The following is a 23915-nucleotide window of genomic DNA, read 5'->3' as shown; positions in this document are numbered from 1 at the left end:
CTATTTTCTAGAAATATAGCTGAAATAAATGCGAACTAAGCTTTCCAACATCTTGTATTTTTAATAATGTACACATTTTATACAGCTGCCAACCTACAAGACAAAGACTACTATAGAGAATAAATTTACCTAACATACCGCCCCACCAAAAGGTATTGGCCTTTTGCAGAAAAATAATAAAATGGAACATATGCACACAAAAATGCACTAGTCAAAAATAGGGCAAACACGATTTTTATAACAATACGTTGATAATGTTCAAGCAAACTGTAGTGTGATGATCATTCCCAGTTCGTTTCTGGCAATACACACAACTTGTTGATAGGACGCATCATGGCACCAGAAGTGGTGTTGACAGTAGCTACTCTGGCGAGACCGTCATCTCCGAGATGGACCCTTTCCACCAATCCTCTTCTCCATTGAAGAGGAGGCAGGTTGTCATCCTTGATGAACACAAGATCACCAGGATGCTCTTGTGTCCATTTGTAACGTTGCTGAAGTGTGTTGAGGTAATCTTTATACCACATATTCCAGAAGTCTTGAGTCATTTTTTGTATATGTCTCCATTTAGAGAGACTATTAATGGGACAAGGTTTGAGATCGCGGTCGGGAAGTGCCGTGAGTTGCTCACCGATAAGAAAGTATGATGGAGTGAGATAGGATGAATCTGTCGGATCATCACTAAATCTGGTTAGAGGGCGACTGTTCAGGCAAGCTTCGATCTGTGACGATAGGGTAGTTAATTCTTCAAAGGTGAGTATTGTTGTTCCCATCGTTCTTCGAAGATGAAATTTAAATGCTTTTACCATGGATTCCCAAGCACCTCCAAAATGAGGTGCAGATGGAGGGATTTAGTGCCAGGTAATGCCTATTCCTTCTGCGATCTTCACAATTTCTTTCTCTTGCTTCGGATCTTGTAAGAACTTCTGAAGTTCCTTTAATTCCCTCGATGCACCAATGAAATTGGTGCCATTGTCGCTGTAGATATTGGCAGGACAACCTCGACGTGAGGTGAAACGACGTTGTGCTGCCATGAATGCACTTGTTGTAAGATCAGAGATGATTTCGATGTGCACAGCTCTGATCGAAAGACATGTGAATATTCCAGCATAAGCCTTTCCTGTTGTCTTACTTCGTCATGTGCCTATCCGTATTAGGAATGGGCCAGTGTAGTCTACTCCAACGTTCATAAAGGCTCTAGTAGGAGTAACCCTAAATCTTGGGAGGTTTGCCATTTTCTGTTGAGCTGCTGATTTTCTCAGTCTGAAGCATGTGTAGCACGAATGAATGCATTTCTTAACGATTTGGCAAATCCTCGGTATCCAATATCTCTGTCGCAGCGATGAAATGAGTAATTGAGGTCCTGCGTGTAGTAATCTTACATGTTCACTCAGGCAGAGAAGTTTGGTGAGGTGATGTTCAGGAGGAAATATAAGTTGATGTTTGGCTTCGTATGGAATTGGTGCGTTTTGTAGTCTTCCTCCGACTCGAAGAAAACCATTTTGGTCCAGAATTGGGCTCAGATTCTTCAGTGTACTATTTGCATCAACAGCTTTACCTTGCTTTAGGCAGAGTATTTCTCTTTGATAAGAGACCGATTGTACGATTTTGATACAGACCCTGAAGGCATTATTTACCTCTTGTGGTTTCAGTGGTGATGTATCGCGCTCACTGCGAGTTTTCTTGCAACTGGAAGAGAATCGGAGACACTGACCAACTGTTCTGAGTAATCTGTTTAAGGATGAGAATCTATTCAGGAATGTATCATCGTGTTTTATGACAATAAGTGATGTTATAATTCTTTGGTCAGGGATCTTCGAGGTGTTGCATCCTGATTGTGCTGGCCATGATACAGGGTCTAGACGCAGCCAGCTGGGGCCTTCCCACCATAGTGCACTGTCTTGAAGAAGCCGTGGCTGTACTCCTCGTGATGCAAGATCTGCAGGATTGTCCAGTGATCCAACATGACGCCAATGGGAGGCTGGTACAGTGTCTTGAATTTCTGCCACCCTGTTTGCCACGAATGTTTTCCATTTTGAAGGACATGCGCGTAACCAAGCTAATACGATTGCTGAATCAGTCCAAAGTAGTACACCATCGGGGGTAGTGCGTAGAGTTTCAAGCGTTTTCTTGACAAGACGAGCCAAAATTAAGGCACCACATAATTCGAGACAGGGAATTGAAATCTGTTTTAGAGGTGCAACCCTTGATTTTGCACAAAGAAGTCTCGTGAGAACCTCGGCCTTGTGGTTAACAGATCTTATGTACACGGCAGCCCCGTAAGCAGTCTGTGAAGCATCGCAGAAGCCATGTATTTCGATATTCTTCACTATCCCTTCACTGAGGACCAGTCTTGGAATTTTGAAATTGTTAAGTAGTGGTATTTGTTGATAAAGGTCAATCCAGGTATCGAGCAAATTCCCGAGCAGTTGATCATCCCATCCTGAACCTTCTTGCCACAGGCATTGCATGAAGACTTTGAAGAGAACAACTACGGGAGTTATCAGCCCTAGTGGGTCGAATATTGATGATATTATGGACAGCACCATATGTTTTGAACACTTGGATTCCATTGAGATCGATTGATGTGACTTCAGGCCACAGTTGATTTGAAATTGGTCCGTTGAAGGGTGCCAAGTTAAACCCAACGTTTTTACTACGCTGCTCTCACTGTCAGTCAATGAATGTTTATATTCTCGTAAGTTCTCTGGAATTGATTCAAGGAGTACTGGGCTATTTGTGCACCACTTTCTCAACGGAAATCCTCCAAGCTGAAGAATGTCTTGAAGTTCGATTCGCAACCTTAGAGCTTCATCCAAAGTATCTGTCCCTGAGATGCAATCATCCACATAAAAATCATGGCGAAGAACTGAAGCCGCTCGAGGGAATCTGGTTGCTTCATCCATAGCCAGCTGTACCAGGCATCTTGTAGCTAAGTAAGCTGCTGATGATGTACCATACGTGACGGTAGTAAGGGCGTAGGATTTTAGTTCATCCTGAGGGCTTTCTCGCCATAATATGCATTGCAGGGGTTGATGTTTTGGGTGCACTCTTACTTGTCGGTACATTTTCTCTATGTCAGCTGTAAAGGCTATTCTATGCATACGAAACCTCATGACCAATGAGCATAAGTCGTCTTGTACTGTTGGTCCTACCATTAAAATGTCATTTAGTGCCACGCCATTGTCGGTTCTTGTAGAGGCATCAAAAACCACCCTTGTCTTGGTAGTACTGCTCGAATGCTTGTGAACCGCGTGATGAGGAAGGTAATATTCTGTTTGTCTTAGTGTGGAATTTGGTTGAAGTTCGACCATGTGTCCAAGTGCTTCATATTCACTCATAAACTCGACATAATCTTGACGAAGGTTGCTCTTCACTTGCAATTTTCTCTCCAGGAAATGAAAACGTCTTGCAATCTCCTTTGAGCTTCCTAGGTTTATTTCCTTTTTCAGGGGTAATTCTACTACATATCTTCCACTCTCGTCCCTTTAGGTGGTGTCGATGAAATTTTTCTCACATTCCGCATGTTCTGGTGATCGAATTTCATGATTTATTTCCTCTATGGACCAGAATCGTTGTATTTGATTCTCGAGACTGAGGTCAGACCTAATAAAGAATGAATTAGATCCTTGCCCATTGTCTTCTCCTTCATTCATTTGCTGTGGATACTCCCCGCTTAGAATCCATCCTAACTGAGTGTTCTGCAGTGTGGGATATCCTGCGCGAAATTTCCTCCCCTCCTTCATGAGATGCAAAAAGAACTGAGCCCCGATTAGTAAGTGAGTACTCTGAGGAAGGTGGAAATCTGGATCAGCGAGGATGACATCCTTTGGGATATTCCATTGCTTGAGGTCGATGTTTGATGCAGGGATATTGCCAGTTATCCTAGATAGTACTATACATTCCATATTGAAATGAAAGTCACTGACTGCCGAGTGCACTTCTACGTTTACCGATGAATCAGCTTCGGATGTCAGTTCACCGAATGCCTTCAGGGATATAACGGTCGTTCTTTTCTTCTTAAGCTTAAGTTGTTGTACCGCCTGCTCGGATATGAAGTTGCTTTGGGAACCGCTATCTAATATACCTCGCATGCGATGATATCTTCCGATTGAGTCCTTGATTTTAACCGTGACTGTGCTTAGAAGAACCTGAGTGTTTGAAGTACTTCTGAGAGAGTGATGTGACGATTGGAGTGTGTCCTTATCCTGTGGGTTTTGTGCCATAGTGCTGTTTATGTTAGTTTTCTCCTCATTCTGATCGTTTTGGTGTAGCAACGTGTGGTGGTATTTCTTGCATACCTTACATGTAGTACTGGATCTACATGCCTTCCAAGTGTGTGATGGACTAAGGCAGTTACTGCAGTGCTTGCTACCTTTGATCAATTTGAACCTTTCACCAGAACTCAAATTGAGGAAATCAGGACATTTATACAGCCTGTGCTCTTCTGAGCAGATGTAACATCTCTCTGCTGTCGAAATGTATGATTGTTGTTGTGTTATCAAGCGTGGCGCTGATTTGGGGTAATTGTTAAGACTGACTGCAGGTGGTTGGGTAGAAGAGCAGAGTTGTAGTGTCTGACAGCGTCTCTCCAAGAAACTAATGAGCTCCTCGAATTTAACTGCATCGGAATGAGAATGCTCCTTTTCAAATTCTAACCTTAGTTTTTTGTCTAGTCGAGAGAGTAGGAGTTCATTAAGAAGTAAATCTAGGATACTTGGTTGGGCGATTAGGGCATTAAGAGCATCTATACTGCCCTTGAATATATTGATCAGTTTGTGTATTTCACTCTCCGTTGAACCTATTTTATGTGAAGTTTCCGTAATTTGCCTAATGTGTTCAGCTGCAATTAATTTGGGTGAATGATAACGATTGACCAGAATGTTGTAGGCTACTTGAAAGTTGGAGTCAGAAATGCTGATATTTCTTATGCTGTCCTTGGCTTCGCCTTTCAGACAGGAGAGCAAGTAGTGGAATTTCTCTATGTTTAAGAGGTTATTATTGTTGACCACCAGACCTTCAAACGTGTCTTTGAAGTGCAGCCAGGTAATTAGAGTCCCACTAAAGGTAGGGAGATTTATTTTTGGTAATTTGATATTTCTAGGCATGTCATGTGATGACTGAGTGAGCACTTCAACATTACCTGACATGTTTTGTGGATTGGTGGCCTTCCTTAATTTAGCCTCCAGCAAGTCGATTGTGTCTTCGAATTCTTCTCAGTAGATCGTGTTAGATTCCTCATTTTCTTCATCATATGACTCTAGTTGGCTTTGAATTTGCTTGAATTCTTCGTTGGTGGAGAGCAATCTGTTTAATTTAACCTGAATGAGGTTGATATCGGCAGAATTTATTTCTGACTCAACGAAGTGTTGAATGCGAGTTACACAAGCCTTCAAGGTTGCTCTCCTTTCGGTTAATGTTCGTTTGTTGAAATCTTCCATATTTATAGAATATCGTGGTGCTATAAAATGAGTGAGATTTCGATAAGTTATCACAGTGTAGTGGATAATAATTATTCCGAGGTAACACGTAACTTTCTGGATGAACGGAAGAGTAAGTAAGAACTAATTACGATATTTTATAAAGGTTCGTGAATTTGTTAATAGATGGTACTAGCCAGGGTAGTTAGTTGTAGCAGTGGACGGTTGTGGACCTTGTAAGAAGTTATGACTTTGTGCGAAAGGTAGCGCTAGTTGTACCATAACCTAGCTGCAAGTTCCTTGATAAGTTGTGACTTTGGGCGAAGTTTGTGCTAGGTTAACTTGGTCAAGCATCTAATATTCGTTTGAATTCGATCAGAATCATGAAATTTTATACTTCAGTGACTGTAATCCAATGATTGCGTTAATTACCTTACATAGGACGGTGGATTGTAGGAGTTTGAAGCAAGTTCATCTGGGCTGCGAGGACCATGAAATAAATGCGAACTAAGCTTTCCGACATCTTGTATTTTTAATAATGTACACATTTTATACAGCTGCCAACCTACAAGACAAAGACTACTATAGAGAATAAATTTACCTAACAATAGCAACCCATTCAGTTACTCTTTTGTCTAGTCCAATTGCACTCATTTTTGCCAGTAGTCTCCCATGATCCACCCTATCAAATGCTTTAGACAGGTCAATCAGGATACAGTCCATTTGACCTCCAGAATCCAAGATATCTGCTATATTTTGCTGAAATCCTACAAGTTGAGCTTCAGTGGAATAACCTTTCCTAAAACCGAATTGCCTTCTATCGAACCACAATAGAGTAAATTAATATATTATTTTGGGTCCCCCTTTTCAATACAAAATGTAAATAGTTTAAATTACATAGGGACTAGTTTCGACCTAGTAATAGGTCATCATCAGCCTGAAGTAAATTAAAGCGTAAATATCGAAGAAAAAATAAACAATGTAAACACAAGTACAGTCTTTTTAAAAGTACATACCATGTGGGATATTGAGCAGCAATATATTAAAAATAGTAACTCTTCCAATTGACGAAGCACTGAGCGGAAGTTATGTTGTTTATTTATGAATAAAGTTCAGTGCGCCGTATAGCATTAAAAGTCCAGTGTACACTAAAAGATGTTATAAAGAAGAATTATCAGTTGAATGCTGGCTTCTTGAGTTTGCTGAATGAACAACATCATCGCTTGAAAACCAACCTTTTTCGATTTCGATTTCCACTTTCACAACTTGTCACTTTTATACGACGCACGGGACCTTTTTTATGGATCTCTATTTTTTAACACAATATAACGCTTCTCTGGACTCCTAAACCTCCACGCGCAACAATTACCTAGTTCCAAAAAACTGAAGAGCCTTTCCAACATCCATGTGTTTTGACGTCTATGAATACCTTAAAAAATGACGTAACTTCTTCGAATATACAACAGACTGTACTTGTGTTTACATTGTTTATTTTTTCTTCGATATTTACGCTTTAATTTACTTCAGGCTGATGATGACCTATTACTAGGTCGAAACTAGTCCCTATGTAATTTAAACTATTTACATTTTGTATTGAAAAGGTGGACCCAAAATAATATATTAATTTACTCTATTGTAATCACAGTTCAATACGGATCTATCATTATGAAACTTATTTCTTTTAATTCTATCGAACCAGTTATTAATTTCACAAACATGTCTAATATAATCAGAAAGAATGCCTTCCCAAAGCTTACATACAATGCATGTCAAACTTACTGGCCTGTAATTTTCAGCTTTATGTCCATCACCCTTTCCTTTATACACAGGGGCTACAATAGCAACTCTCCGTTCATCTGGTATAGCTCCTCCAACCAAACAATAATCAAATAAGTACTTCAGATATGGTACTATATCCCAACCCATTCTCTTTAGTATATCTCCAGACATCTGATCAATTCCAGCCGCTTTTCTAGTTTTCAACTTTTGTATCTTATTGTAAATGTCATTTTTATCATATGTAAATTTTATTACTTCTTTGGCCTTAGTCTCCTCCTCTATCTCGACATTATACTTGTAACCAACAATCTCTACATACTGCTGACCGAATACTTCTGCCTTTTGAAGATCCTCACAAACACATTCCCCTTGTTCATTAATTATTCCTGGAATGTCCTTCTTGGAACCTGTTTCTGCCTTAAAATACCTATGCATACCCTTCCATTTTTCACTAAAATTTGTATGACTGCCAATTATGCTTGCCATCATGTTATCCTTAGTTGCCTTCTTTGCTAGATTCAATTTTCTAGTAAGTTCCTTCAGTTTCTCCTTACTTCCACAGCCATTTCTAACTATTTCTTTCCAGTCTGCACCTCCTTCTTAGTCTCTTTATTTCTCTATTATAATAAGGTGGGTCTTTACCATTCCTTACCACCCTTAAAGGTACAAACCTGTTTTCGCATTCCTCAATAATTTCTTTAAACTCATCCCAGAGTCTGTTTACATTTTTATTTACCGTTTTCCACTGATCATAGTTACTTTTTTAGAAACTGCCTCATGCCTGCTTTATCAGCCATATGGTACTGCCTAATAGTCCTACTTTTAAGACCTTCCTTTCTATCACATTTATTTTGAACTACCACAAAAACAGCTTCATGATCACTAATACCATCTATTACTTCAGTTTCCTTATAGAGATCATCTGGTTTTATCAGCACCACATCCAGGATGTTTTTCCCTCTGGTTGGTTCCATCACTTTCTGAATCAGCTGTCCTTCCCATATTAACTTATTTGCCATTTGTTGGTCATGTTTCCTATCATTTGCATTTCCTTCCCAATTGACATCTGGCAAATTCAGATCTCCCGCTACGATCACATGTCTTTCCATGTCGTTTCTCACATAGCTGACTATCCTATCAAATAATTCTGAATCCGCGTCAGAGCTACCCTTTTCCGATCTGTACACTCCAATATATCAAGCTCAAACGGTCTTATGGTTTTAAAGGAGAAAGTGCCAGCCGGTGAAGTGTACAAGGGTGGGGGATGGGGGTCATTGTAGCAAAGTGTAGTGCGTTGCAATTGCAGTGCACATGGAAGCGAGAAACTTTATCCCCTCATCATAGAAAAGTTTGATAAGCCACAAAAGGGCGTCAGGCACTTTCCATGCCAGTACAAAGCATCTAAAAATGCAAACAGTACAGATATACAAAAAATAATGCATTTGCACACTGGAACCAGCATAATTTATCCTCGTCTTTGAATTGTGTGATTTTTTTGCTTTCGTTGCGTGAGGTTATATTTGCCAGTGAGATATCCAAGTGCATTATTTGAATACTGTAAATGCACCTTCTTGGATACATTTTGGAAATAGTTCTTTTTTCATGGCATTTGAAAGGTATAAACTGTGAATCAAGGTTAACTGCATGCAGTAACGGGCCTTAGAATATTTCGTTACGCGGCAAGGGTTGGTACTTCTGAATTGCGAATTGCCGGTTAATTCGAAATCACGTAATTCGAAGTCCGATTTTTGAGTCCCAACGACTTCGAATTAACAAGGTTTTACTGTAGTCACCGTTTTTAAGAATATTTTTCATTTGTTTTACTATGTTGGTGTTCTTTAAATGTATTATTTCTTTATTCATTTCATTAATTATAATTGCACACACTTGTTTCTTTGTCTTTATCATAATTTTAAATAAATAACTTTAAATTTAATAGCATAATTTTTTCATTTTTTAAGCATGTTTTCTCTTTATGACTTTTTTTCTTGGTCCCCACAAAAACGTCCTAACCAGTTTTGACTTAGATAATTGTTTTAACTCAGCACACACTCAATATGGCCACCATTTAGATTTCTAACTTCCTTTAAACGAACAATAGTATTGGCAATCACCCTACAGCACAAGTCTTCCATGATTTCACTGCAAGCTTGAAGAATATGTCCATTAAATCATGTGGAAAAACTCTTTTCCCTAAAGAAAACAGTCACATGGTATGGAAACCCGAGTGAAATTCCCTGCATGTTGAAATGCTCGTGTAAGAAATCCAACACAATGTGGAATAAAGTTATTGCGCAGCATGCTCAAATAACGCTTACTGTTCACAGTTTCTCCAAAGAAAAAGGGTCCATTAGCCAGGTGACTGGAAACTGTAGCCCACACTGTAATCCTCGCACCATGATGATGTTGCTCATGAAGCACTTGTGGATTTTCAACAGCCCAAATGTGTACATTTTGTTTGTTAACCTCACCATCCAAATGAAAATGTGCCTTGTCAGAAAACCAGACGTTGTTAAGAGTTTTATTGCCTGTCCTCTGCCTAGCGAGCCAACAGTAGTCCCAGAGTCAAATCAAAAGACCTGCACCTGGCGAGCCAAACATGTCCTCGGACATTCCTGGCACTAAAAGCCATACACTTTTTTTTTTTTTTTTTTTTTTTTTGCCAGAGATCATCTTGTATGGGTACATATGGAGGTTACTTTTAAGAATCCGTTGAATGAAGCGTCTGGATATTCTCAGTTGTGCTGCTGCCTTTTACATGATTTGCCAGAACTTCTCTGTACAGCAACTTGTACTGCTTCAAAATTCTCCTGCGAACAAACAGGCTTCGGTTCCAATGTTGTTCCTTCCCATACAAATTTCTGATACAGCCTGTGAATTTATTTATTTGGGAAACCAAAACAGTGAGAAGCCGAATTACAGAGTTCCGCAATGAAAAATATACACTGACTGACAGAGCAAATGCAACACCAAGAAGGAGTGGTCAGAACTTTATGCCAATTGCAGGGTAGACTGACGTCACTGAGGTTTGCTCATGATGTGAAATGCGCCGCTGTGCTGCTCACGTAGCGAACGATAAATGGGACACGGCGTTGGCGAATGGCCCACTTCGTACCGTGATTTCTCAGCCGACAGTCATTGTAGAACGTGTTGTCGTGTGCCACAGGACACGTGTATAGCTAAGAATGCCAGGCCGCCGTCAACGGAGGCATTTCCAGCAGACAGACGACTTTACGAGGGGTATGGTGATCGGGCTGAGAAGGGCAGGTTGGTCGCTTCGTCAAATCGCAGCCGATACCCATAGGGATGTGTCCACGGTGCAGCGCCTGTGGCGAAGATGGTTGGCGCAGGGACATGTGGCACGTGCGAGGGGTCCAGGCGCAGCCCGAGTGACGTCAGCACGCGAGGATCGGCGCATCCGCCGCCAAGCGGTGGCAGCCCCGCACGCCACGTCAACCGCCATTCTTCAGCATGTGCAAGACACCCTGGCTGTTCCAATATCGACCAGAACAATTTCCCGTCGATTGGTTGAAGGAGGCCTGCACTCCCGGCGTCCGCTCAGAAGACTACAATTGACTCCACAGCATAGACGTGCACGCCTGGCATGGTGCCGGGCTAGAGCGACTTGGATGAGGGAATGGCGGAACGTCGTGTTCTCCGATGAGTCACGCTTCTGTTCTGTCAGTGATAGTCATCGCAGACGAGTGTGGCGTCGGCGTGGAGAAAGGTCAAATCCGGCAGTAACTGTGGAGCGCCCTACCGCTAGACAACGCGGCATCATGGTTTGGGGCGCTATTGCGTATGATTCCACGTCACCTCTAGTGCGTATTCAAGGCACGTTAAATGCCCACCGCTACGTGCAGCATGTGCTGCGGCCGGTGGCACTCCCGTACCTTCAGGGGCTGCCCAATGCTCTGTTTCAGCAAGATAATGCCCGCCCACACACTGCTCGCATCTCCCAACAGGCTCTACGAAGTGTACAGATGCTTCCGTGGCCAGCGTACTCTCCGGATCTCTCACCAATCGAACACGTGTGGGATCTCATTGGACGCCGTTTGCAAACTCTGCCCCAGCCTCGTACGGACGACCAACTGTGGCAAATGGTTGACAGAGAATGGAGAACCATCCCTCAGGACACCATCCGCACTCTTATTGACTCTGTACCTCGACGTGTTTCTGCGTGCATCGCCGCTCGCGGTGGTCCTACATCCTACTGAGTCGATGCCGTGCGCATTGTGTAACCTGCATATCGGTTTGAAATAAACATCAATTATTCATCCGTGCCGTCTCTGTTTTTTCCCCAACTTTCACCCTTTTCGAACCACTCCTTCTTGGTGTTGCATTTGCTCTGTCAGTCAGTGTATTTACAATAGAGTAGCACAAGACAAACATAAACAAAATATGTGGAAGAACAATGAAGGAAAAACATCTATTGATAAAAATAGAGAAAAATTAAAAACTAACAAAATAACTGTAGAGACACAACAATTAAGAACAAAACATAAAGGGAAAAGAAACAACGAGGAACACTGAAGATTGAACGTAAAACGAAGAGAACTTACAGCTAGGCACAGTAAGATAAATACAGACGTAACACATAAGTAACGGTATAGTAAAAATAAATAAATAAATAAATAAATAAATATTACATTATGTACAAAAGAGGGAACAGCAATGAGAAGAGAAAAAAGGGGCCCATCATTGTTAACCCATTGAACCTTGCATACACTGACTGACAGAGCAAATGCAACACCAAGAAGGAGTGGTCAGAACTTTATGCCAATTGCAGGGTAGACTGACGTCACTGAGGTATGCTCATGATGTGAAATGCGCCGCTGTGCTGCGCACGTAGCGAACGATATATGGGACACGGCGTTGGCGAATGGCCCACTTCGTACCGTGATTTCTCAGCCGACAGTCATTGTAGAACGTGTTGTCGTGTGCCACAGGACACATGTATAGCTAAGAATGCCAGGCCGCCGTCAACGGAGGCATTTCCAGCAGACAGACGACTTTACGAGGGGTATGGTGATCGGGCTGAGAAGGGCAGGTTGGTCGCTTCGTCAAATCGCAGCCGATACCCATAGGGATGTGTCCACGGTGCAGCGCCTGTGGCGAAGATGGTTGGCGCAGGGACATGTGGCACGAGCAAGGGGTCCAGGCGCAGCCCGAGTGACGTCAGCACGCGAGGATCGGCGCATCCGCCGCCAAGCGGTGGCAGCCCCGCACGCCACGTCAACCGCCATTCTTCAGCATGTGCAAGACACCCTGGCTGTTCCAATATCGACCAGAACAATTTCCCGTCGATTGGTTGAAGGAGGCCTGCACTCCCGGCGTCCGCTCAGAAGACTACCATTGACTCCACAGCATAGACGTGCATGCCTGGCTTGGTGCCGGGCTAGAGCGACTTGGATGAGGGAATGGCGGAACGTCGTGTTCTCCGATGAGTCACGCTTCTGTTCTGTCAGTGATAGTCACCGCAGACGAGTGTGGCATCGGCGTGGAGAAAGGTCAAATCCGGCAGTAACTGTGGAGCGCCCTACCGCTAGACAACGCGTCATCATGGTTTGGGGCGCTATTGCGTATGATTCCACGTCACCTCTAGTGCGTATTCAAGGCACGTTAAATGCCCACCGCTACGTGCAGCATGTGCTGCGGCCGGTGGCACTCCCGTACCTTCAGGGGCTGCCCAATGCTCTGTTTCAGCAGGATAATGCCCGCCCACACACTGCTCGCATCTCCCAACAGGCTCTACGAGGTGTACAGATGCTTCCGTGGCCAGCATACTCTTCGGATCTCTCACCAATCGAACACGTGTGGGATCTCATTGGACGCCGTTTGCAAACTCTGCCCCAGCCTCGTACGGACGACCAACTGTGGCAAATGGTTGACAGAGAATGGAGAACCATCCCTCAGGACACCATCCGCACTCTTATTGACTCTGTACCTCGACGTGTTTCTGCGTGCATCGCCGCTCGCGGTGGTCCTACATCCTACTGAGTCGATGCCGTGCGCATTGTGTAACCTGCATATCGGTTTGAAATAAACATCAATTATTCGTCCGTGCCGTCTCTGGTTTTTCCCCAACTTTCATCCCTTTCGAACCACTCCTCCTTGGTGTTGCATTGTCATTGTCAGTCAGTGTATTTGTTAGATTGAAACTGCATTGGGGCTAGGATTATTTTGGAGGAAATATAGTGTCACATCATATCATGGAAAATTTCTTACTTACAAGACCATTAAGGATTTAAATATGCATGAAAATAAATGGCTTTCATACCACAAACTGCAGAACAAGGAATACATTAAAAACATTTTATTTCATTAGCATCACAGGTCCGTACTCAGTCCGCCTGCTGAGCTGTAATACAGTCTTCTCCTTGCACTTCCTCTTCAATTTCCACATCTATTTGTTCTTCAGGAGCATTTTTCACACTATCACTAATATTACTACTAATTTCACTGAAAAAATTATATTCCCAATCATCATTACTTTCTAAAAGGGGTTATATATCGGTAAATTGCAGTTGTTTACTGGCAGCCATCTAGTTTACAAGCGAATCTCAAAGTCTAAAGATAGCTCACTTCAAACTAATATTACCAAGCACATTATCGATATACTGTATATTAGCAAAGAGCATATAACATTGCAAAGAAATAGTCCCTACATAAATCACAAATACAACTCACTCTGACATCTCTTGAGGAAAAGCTGAATTACATAATAAAGTGAGACAACGGAGCAGTTACACGGTTCGGGATTTGGTCCACAAAGACGAAGCACGGAATAGTTCCGTGGCTCAGGCCCAGTGAGTTAAACAGCTGTGGAAAACGCTTCTGAGTCACAACAAGGCTTTTTGTTCCATGAAAGTGTAACATAACTACTGTCTTGATTAATAAATTTCATGATGTTCCGTATTGATATCTATAGTATGTCATAGAAAGAAAGAGATCCACCTTATCAATACTAAATTTATTAATGTTTTTTAAAAAAGGACCGGTTTCGACTTATCACAAGTCATCTTCAGCTGTCATTTACATACACATTAGAATACATGTTTTAACAGTTGTATCTTAAAAATAAACATGTCTATCAAACATGGTAAATAAACATGTCTATCAAACATGACAGAACCAACAGCTGAAGTTGAGTATCTAAATGAAAGAATTATAATAATGCACATACATGTAAACAAGGAACTATTGAAGATAGTACAGGTGTATGCTCCACAGACAGGATGTAGCGTGGAAGAAAAAGAAGAGTTCCTTAATGAACTGGAAACACACATTGTTGGAGATGGGATCATGATAATGGGAGATCTGAACGATCATGTAGGAACTGATAGAATGGGGTATGATAATGTTCTGGGACCATATGGGTATGGCGATAGAAATGTGGAGAGAAACTGTTGGACAGTATGGAACACTCATCGATTTTATAACAGACAGTAAATGGGGAAGACACGCCATGAATACAAAGATAATCCCCAATGAAAGTATGGAAGGTGATCACAGATTATTAATTGTGGAATTAAAACAAGTAAAATTCCCTAAAATTGTATTGATGAAGAAACCAAAGATCAGGATTTGGGAACTGGAGGAGGAGGATAAAAGAATGGCATTTCAAGATTGTATAAAAAGGAAGTTGCCTAAAACAGATATACGAAGTGGAGAAGAAGAGTGGGACAATTTAAGACAGACATTTGTGGAAGAAGCAATTGAGGTATGCAGGAAAACAAAAGCAAAGGTTAAGGGAAAGGAGACACGGTGGTGGACTTTCAAAATAAAAAAAGAAATAAAAGAAAAGAACAAGGTGAAGAAAGAAATGGATAAGGAAAAGCAAAAATATATCAGAGCGATGAGAATAAGATAGAAAGGTTACATGTGGAATACAAAAGATTGAAACTACAAGTAAAGAGGAGTATCAAGGAAGAAAAGGAGAAATGTTGGGGAGAGTTTACCAACAAAATTGAGCAAGATAGTCGAAGAAATCAGAAACTATAGAACAGAGTAATAAAATTGAAAAGAATAAATCAAGAAAAAATCAAGGCATTAGAGAGAGAAGATGGATCCACAGTACATGACGAAAAGGGTCTTCAGAAGGTGATGGCAAAGTATTTTGAAAAACTTTATAATGAGGATGACTGCGCAGAGGAAGAAGGAGATAAGAAAATGGAAATAATAGATGGGAAAAAAAGCAGAAAACCCGATAACATGGTTGGAATTTGAAAGGGCAGTGAAAGCAATGACCAAAGGCAAAGAAAGTGGAAAAGACAAATTCAATGCTGATGTGATTAAGGCAGCAGGAAGCATTGGACTACAGTGGCTACACAGAGCCCTCAATGCCATATGGAAGGATGAAAAGATACCGGAAGATTGGGAACAAGGAAGCACTGTACCACTGTTCAAAATAGGAAATGGGTAGAAATGTGAAAATTATAGAGATACAATCCTATCACCACATGGGCTAAAAATAATGGAGAAAATCACAGACAAAAGACTGAGGGATATAACAGAAAAACAGTCAGAGGAAGATCAATATGGCTTTAGACCGAATAGAACAACAACTTGATATTTAGAGTGCGAACGATAATGGAAAAACGTCTGGAAAGGAACAAGGAAATCATTATTATTATTAAGGCAGCAGGAAGCAATGGACTACAGTGGCTTACACAGAACCCTCAATGCCATATGGAAGGATGAAAGGATACCTGAAGATTGGCAACAAGGAAAGCATTGTACCACTGTTCAAAAAGGAAATAGGTAGAAATGTGAAAATTATAGAGATATAACCCTATTATCGCATGGGCTAAAAATAATGGAGAAAGTCATAGACAAGACTGAGGGATATAATAGAAACACAGAGGAAGAACAATATGGGTTTAGACCGAATAGATCAACAATAGGCTTGATATTTACAGTGCGAACGATAATGGAAAAAACGTCTGGAAAGGAACAAGGAAATCATATTCGTATTTTTGCATTTGGAAAAAGCTTGTGATACAGTTAAGAGAAAACATGTATGGGAATGCCTACTGAAAAGGAATGTACCAAAATCATTAACAAGATAAAAAAATGTTGTAACATGAAAGTAAAGGAAGTGCACTGTTGCCATTATTGTTTATTATACTGCTGGATGAAATCATAAACCATGTAAAACAGAGTATCAGTAGTGATGAAGTGAATGCTTTAGTATTTGCAGATGATGAGGTGATTTGGGGAAAGGCAGAAAAGGAACTACAAAAGGAGACTGGACATTTGGAATGAAAATCTGAAGGAGTTTGGAATGGTAATTAGCAAAACTGTAGTTGTACACTGTGGAAAAGAGAAAACGAGAAGCCAAGTGAACATAGACGGAGAACGGTTAGAGAATGTAGAACAGTTTACATATCTGGGTAGCATTATTGATGGAGGTAATGAAATCAACACTGAAATTAATAACAGACTAAGAAGGTACAACATTTTATCCTATTATGGGATAACAAAGTACCCAAGAGAATGAAATTAAAATTATATAAACAGGATTTCATACCAATTGTAACATACCAACTAGAAACGCTGGTAACTAATAAGATAGTAAGATCCAAGCAGTAGAAATGTCATTTTTAAGAACACCGGTTAAAAAGACAAGAAGAGATAGAATTCAAAATATTAAAATCAGAGAAGAGCTAAATATAGAACCGTTAGTACAGAAAATACAGAAAGCAAGACTGAGATGGTTCGGACATGTAAAAAGAATGGGAAAGGAACGGGTAGCAAGAAGGGAATTGGAAAGAGAAGTAAAGGGAAAGAGACCAGTTGGAAGACCGAGAAGAAGGTGGATGGATCAGATTTGGAAGGACATTACAGAAGCTGGATTAGATGTGGCGGAAGTAATGGAGCAGGGAAAGTGGAAGGACAGAAAGGAGTGGAGGCGGCTTGTTAACCACACCTGGGTGACTGGAGTGGGACATTAATGATGATGAGTGCAATTTAGCACTCCATCACTCTTACACTGAATATATCTGCAATACTACCTGGAACACACCATTCAGGTATCAGATGAAATGTTCAAAGTGACCTGAATGCAAGCCATCACTCATCTTCGTACTGAGTAGAGAACATGATCAAAAATGCCTGGTGTAGTGTGTACTGTCTGACAGGCTGCAAAGAGTTGGATGATCAACAACAGACTTTACGCGTCCCCAAAATTAAAAGTCCAGAAGAACAGAGTCAGGAGAGTGTGGACGTCAAACAATGGTCATATAACTCTGCAATTATGCACCCTACTTTTCTTGACTCAGTGCAAGGAATCAATTCTTGAGGGTTTGCCATTCAGTTTCCATAGTGACAAAGTAAAGAAGCAAGGAATACATACCGAGTCCCTTTGCTGTCTCTACCAACAGCACCAGCAAAATTAAAGGAACTGTCTTCTGTTGGTAATTCCTGCTCCGCTTCTACCAGTTCCTGAAGCATACAAAAGTAAAAATTTCCATAATACTGAAGAGATGTCAACACAGATTCAATCTACTCATTACAGAGTGAGGCTTACTTCTGTCTCAACTGCTTCTTCCTTGATTTCAAGAATCTGAGTTTCACACAAAGTCTCCTGTAAAGAGAAGAAGAGAAATTTAACAACTTACTACAACTCAACAACAACAACAACAACAACAATAATAATAATAATAATAATAATAATAATAATAATAATAATAATAATAATAATAATCAACAACAACACACAAACTGCAAGTTGATAGAAGAATTCTTCAGACAATTATTAATTTAAAAAACCACCAGATTGATGGCTAGTGGAGACTTCTGCTAAATTCAGTACTTTACAAGGAAAGTGAATCGATCATTGACACAATGTGAAAACGGAGGATTGCATTCTTTGGACGCATATACCGCTTACTAAATACTAGACTCCTGAAACAACTTGGATTTCTTTTGGAATAGTAAAAAAACAAAAAAAACAAAAAAAACCCATGGTTTAAAGAAATACAAATGGATTTAGATGAACTGAAACCGAGCTCGATAGCTGTAGTCGCTTAACTGCGGCCAGTATCCAGTAATCGGGAGATAGTGGGTTCGAACCCCACTGTCGGCAGCTCTGAAGATGGTTTTCCGTGGTTTCCCATTTTCACACCTGGCAAATGCTGGGGCTGTACCTTAATTAAGGCCATGGCCACTTCCTTCTCATTCCTAGGCCTTTCCTATCCCATCGTCGCTATAAGACATATCTGTGTCGGTGCGACGTAAAGCAAATAGGAAAAAAAAAAAAAAAGGATTAACTGAAAATTACTAAAGATCAAATTGAAAATAGAGAAGAGAAATGGATTCTAAATAACAAGTACACAAGACTATCACTAAAAATATTGCAGTGTAAGCAGTAGAATGGGCTGCACGATCATCCAGAATGAAGAAGTTTTGGGAAAGGAAAAAGTTGACAAGTGTTAAAAGCTGAACTTATTCGTTGAAGACTTTGTTGGATAAGGTTTGATTTTGGTGCTCCAATGTGGGCATAAACAGTGTAAATAAATAAATAATAATACTCCTGTCGAATAGCACCAATTGGGCTGCTGAACGTTCCCACCCAACAGACAAATCACCATCAACAGCGTCATACACCCTAACTCGCTCTGCGGTGAGGTTTGGAATTGAATCCAGGATTTTGACACACAATCTAGTGATTAGAAACTGTATACCACTCTGCGTCTAATCTGACATTTCTTTTCTACAAAGTATATTTTATTCCAGTCTTTCCTTACTCAAGAATGGCCAAGAGATTTTGGCCCTTACACACCTTCAGTTTTTTTTTCCCCTACTGCTTAACGTCGCACCGATACAGATAGGTCTTATGGCGACGATGGGACAGGGAAGGACTAGGAGTGGGAAGGAAGCGGCCGTGGCCTTAATTAAGGTATAGCCCGAGCCAGCATTTGCCTGGTGTGAAAATGGGAAACCACGGAAAACATCTTCAGGGCTGCCGACAGTTGGATTCAAACCCACTATCTCCCGGATGCAAGCTCACAGCTGCGCGACTCTAACTGCACTGCCAACTCGCCCGGTCCTTCAGCTTGTAACAAACAAGAAATAATGCTGAAAAACTGAATGCAAGTGCCAAGATTGTAAGGCATGAATTCCCTGAACAGTTCATGAATACCCTACCCACCTCAAGAACATCAGCAGGAGAGAAATCTTCAGGCTCCTTCTTTATATCTCCCACTTCCTGTAAAAAAATTAAGAATGCATGGTAAAAAATAGATAAATAAATAATGAAGATGTCTTTCCATGTTATATACTATCTCCGTTAGTAACGGGGAAGGTGGCGTGCAAGCATCAGTTACGTTACAAACCAGTAAGTCATAAAATACAGTTAGGCATAAAACTGCACAGAAACAATATGCAAAATTATGATAGTACAGTCCCACAAACTCAACTAATGTGGGCTGAGAGGATGTCGAGTTTTATGAAATAAGAGGTAGGTTATTCACAACTCACAATATGTTACTGCACTTTACTCTAATTAAAGTTCTAGGACAATACAGGACACAGAAAAGTACAACATACCCCAAAATAATTGTTAAAAATTAAAGAAGAAACGTACATACAAAACTGAAGAAATGACTAGTTCCTTGTAGGAAAAAGTGTTGTGATGCTCTCTTGCAGTCATTTCATTTTCATACAGTTTCATCTCATAGGTGACGGAGTAATAAAAAGTCCTCTTCGATGTAAAGGAGCATTCCTTTATCAGCATGTAGTCATTCACTATGAGTCATCTCTTCGTATTCGGATACATCTTTATTTTTTATCTTCGTTCTCTTTTATTAGTGCAACTATTTCACTATGTAAAAGTTCTCAGTTTTCATCCTGCCCCATCCATTCTCCATCATCACCAGTAACATATTTACAGCCTGGAATTTTCTTCAATAAGTCCACTATTTCACAATTTTGTATCTCTTCCCTGGATTCTTCAAAGTCGCTTCCTGAGCAGTCCACAACTCTCTCCAGGAATGAACGAGGCTTATATGCTTGATTTCATTCCAAGATTCAGATAACCACCTCACTATGTGCAACTTATCGATTTTCTTTCATTTATCGACCCTGCCACACGCTTTCTCCACAGCTAAGACAAGAGAAGAAACAAGTTTACGTCTGCATCTCTTATTCAAAGTTTTCAAAATGCCCCTGTCCATTGGTTGACACACCAAAGTCACTTTAGAAGGGAGAAACATGGCTCTTATGTCTTGACCAACAAAAATAATTTTGCGACAAGATGAAAAATTAGTGCTTGTCAAGCAGTAGAGTTATACGGAATATCGAATGTTAGCGGGATTCTGCTCTATCACTTCCACAGGAAGCTAAAATAGAACTGGCATTCAATACTATTTGTAGAAATTTTTTAAATACTACTCATACACATTTTTTTAAATTAACTGCTTCCCCAGTGAAAAATGATTTTAATCAGTCCACACATACAACTGTCACACACAGGTTTAGTACTATATGCATGACGGGCTAAGTGTTCAATTTTTTAATACCCGACTGACTAGCTCAAACAGTTGAGTGCTGGCATTCTTAGCTCAAGATGGCAGGTCCTCGCCTGTCAATCACACAGAACATGATGGGCAGAGCCGAATACAGTTCAGTTTTTAGGAGTTTCGACTTGACATTTGAGCACTGCCTTTCGGCGGAGACTAAGTGAATTAATAAACAGCCAATCATAGGCTACCGACCGCTCTGATAGAGCACGTTAGACTCCAGTTCCGGTTACCAGTGTTGTAGATCTGTTGTTTACTGTAACCACATGCCATCAGCTGTGTGTTGTACTGTGCTCAGTTCTTTTCACGGTCTTTGTGCTAACGCTTGTGTTTCATTTACACTTTGTAGTGTAGTGTTTATACATTTATTGTTTAGTATCTTTTAGTAATATAGCAATAAATCAAAAGTGAAGTTTAGGGGTGAAACATTAGAGTCACTTGAAATTAAAACTGGACTACAGCAGGGAGATGGGCTCTCACTACTATTGTCATTACTACTTTCACGACCCATACTTAAAGACATGATACTGTATAGGCTTTGGGGCTTTATGCCGTGTCAAGAAAATAAGGTGAAATTCTTAACATTTTGCAGGGAACTGTGCTCTGCGTCCTGAGAAGAAATCTCGGCTGTCCACGAGAAAGGCTTCTTAAACAATGTCACTTTAAATTTGGAACGTTATAATAGAAGTGGAAAATGGTACATTCATTCGCCACCAGATGGCCCCCAGGACATGGCAACGCTATGGAGTCCTTGTTCACTAAAGTGCCGATTGACTCGATCATGTCTCTCATTGAACACCTGTTCCCTGAGGACATTACCAAGCTATTTTACCACTGCATGACGTCCAGCTTTTTCTTGTGGGGTGGGAATTTTTATGAACAGACGGCTATGGGAAGTCCACTTTCACCCGTAGTGGCTAATTTCTTTATGGAGCACTTTGAGGAGGAGGCTATTGCTCGGCGCCCATCAAGCCTATGATATGGTGGAGGTATGTTGTTGATGCATTTCTAGTCTGGACAGGTCCTGAGAAACTTCATCTATTCCTAAACCACCTAAATCAGCAACATCCGTCAATAAAATTCACTATGGAGATGGAGTCGGACAGATGCCTTCCTTTCTTGGATATTCTAGTAAGAAAGAAACCGGACGGCTCCCTAGGACATACCGTCTATCGTAAGCCTACCCACACAAATCGCTATCTTCATGCAGATTCTCACCACCATCCAGCACAAAAACAAGGCATTCTCACGACACTCGCCAATAGACATAGTTGTTAAGCTGACCAACGATGTCATCATCCGTTCTCATATCATTAACACACTAACCCCTACATTGTTTTTAATATCACTTCATTTAATTGGTATTTTTAGTAGTTTTTAAGTGAATCAATGTACCTGCAAATTAACGTGTTTAAAATCTTAGCAATTCACCTAAGCTACAATAACAGCTGAGGATGTTCCTAAATAAGGAACGAAACATGTACTGTTGATAAATAAATTTGCCAAAAGGCAAAAAAAGTATCAAAACGGTGGAAGAATTTTAAATATTGTAAAATTTAGTGATTCAATTTTGATACGGAAAATGAAGTTAATTACTTGCAACTCGCCAAGAGGGCGAGACGAATCCAGGTGGAGACGGACACTCTCAAAGTCGCGTTCAAGGGTAATGGTTACAGCGATTTGCAGATTTATAGAGCCCTACATCCCAGAGAAATGACCAAGCAAAACTCACAGAAGGAAGAAGTGAAGAGAACTGCCTACTTGCCTTACGTTCACAACACCACAGATCGAATTGCCAAGGCAAACACAATATAAAAACAGTGTTTGGCACTGCCACTAAAACTGCTCACAGTCTGAGTAAAACCATGGACAAATTGTCCCCACTTTTACATCCTGGGGTATACGAAATTCCTTGTACTTGCGGTAAGGTATACATCGGCCAAACATGCCAATCCACTGGTACCCCTATTAAAGAACATGAACGTAATATTCGTCTCAACCAACCAGACAAATCGACCACAGCTGAGCACGCTCTATCGTCGGGTCATGATGCCATGTTCCAAGATGCTCGAGCTCTTACCCACACTAGACACTACAGGTCCAGGATTATACGGGAAGCTGTGGAAATACATAGAAATCCTAACAATTTCAACAGGGACACCGGCTATCAATTAAGTAATACCTAGTTGCCAGCCATTAAGAATTTACATAGGTAGTTCCCTTCCCGGTCCCTTCACTATTGTTATTTCGTCTCGGTGTTTTCCAAATTTGTACTTTTCTCATCGCCAGATGTTTCATTCTAGGCTTGTGTCTATGCCATACACCTGCCAATGTCATGTGTTACGCAAACACGTTATGTGAACCGCTTAGACTGAGTGTGATGGTTCGGTCAGCTTCCGCTTCGAACGCTAGCGTTGCCACATCCTGGGGGCCATCTGGTGGCGAATGAACGTACCATTTTCCATTTCTATTATAACGTTCCAAATATGAAGTGTCATTGTTTAAGAAGCGTTTCTCGTGGACAGTCAAGATTTCTTCTGAGGACACAGAGCACAGTTCCCTGCACAACGTTAAGAATTTCACCTTATTTTCTCGACACGGCATAAGCCCAAAAGCCTATAGAGTATCATGTGTCACTACTATTATTTAATTGTGCTCTAGAAATGGTAATGAGGGAATGGTTTAGGAAATGTCCCCCAAAAATGAAGATTGGCCGAAAAATCAAAACAAATTGCCTGGATTTCGCCGATGATTTAGCATTACTAGCAGTGGACATAAAAGAAGCAAAAACCCAGATATCAGAACTTCAAAACATTGCAAATAAAATTGGCCTCAAAATATCATTGGAAAAAACAGACATTATGCCCCAAAAACCAACACAATTAAAAGAAGTTACCATGAATGGTAATAAAATCAAAATAGTAACTCAATTTAAATATCTTGGAGAAGTATTAACACACAACCTAAATGAAAAAATCTTTATCCAAACAAGAACAAACAGATTAGCTAAAGCACAAAAATTAACATGGGATATCTACAAAAAGAAATGTTTATCAATAAACGCAAAAATAAAACACAACACCACAGTTATAAAACCAGAAGCTACATATGCAGCAGAAACACTTTTTCACCTGAATAAACAATCAAAAACTGACAGACTTCAGAAAATTGAGGAGGAGGATCAGAAGAACCT

The 23915-nt window shown here is 40.7% G+C and overlaps 1 protein-coding gene across 2 annotated transcripts in view; it reads right to left on the bottom strand.

The window, feature by feature from the left end:
- Positions 1 to 23915, bottom strand: part of LOC136879260 (uncharacterized) — a 123197-nt gene that overhangs the window by 57312 nt on the left and 41970 nt on the right. For both annotated transcript variants that reach the window (XM_067153075.2, XM_067153076.2), the window contains exons 4-6: positions 19354 to 19410; positions 17731 to 17787; positions 17557 to 17645 (exon numbers count right to left, since the gene is read on the bottom strand). In XM_067153075.2, coding sequence (XP_067009176.2) covers positions 17557 to 17645; positions 17731 to 17787; positions 19354 to 19410 — 203 coding nt within the window. The remainder of the gene's footprint in view (positions 1 to 17556; positions 17646 to 17730; positions 17788 to 19353; positions 19411 to 23915) is intronic.

Source organism: Anabrus simplex, chromosome 8, assembly GCF_040414725.1.
Source record: "Anabrus simplex isolate iqAnaSimp1 chromosome 8, ASM4041472v1, whole genome shotgun sequence".
Taxonomy (NCBI): domain Eukaryota; kingdom Metazoa; phylum Arthropoda; class Insecta; order Orthoptera; family Tettigoniidae; genus Anabrus; species Anabrus simplex.
This window is presented reverse-complemented; position numbering and strand designations above follow the sequence as displayed.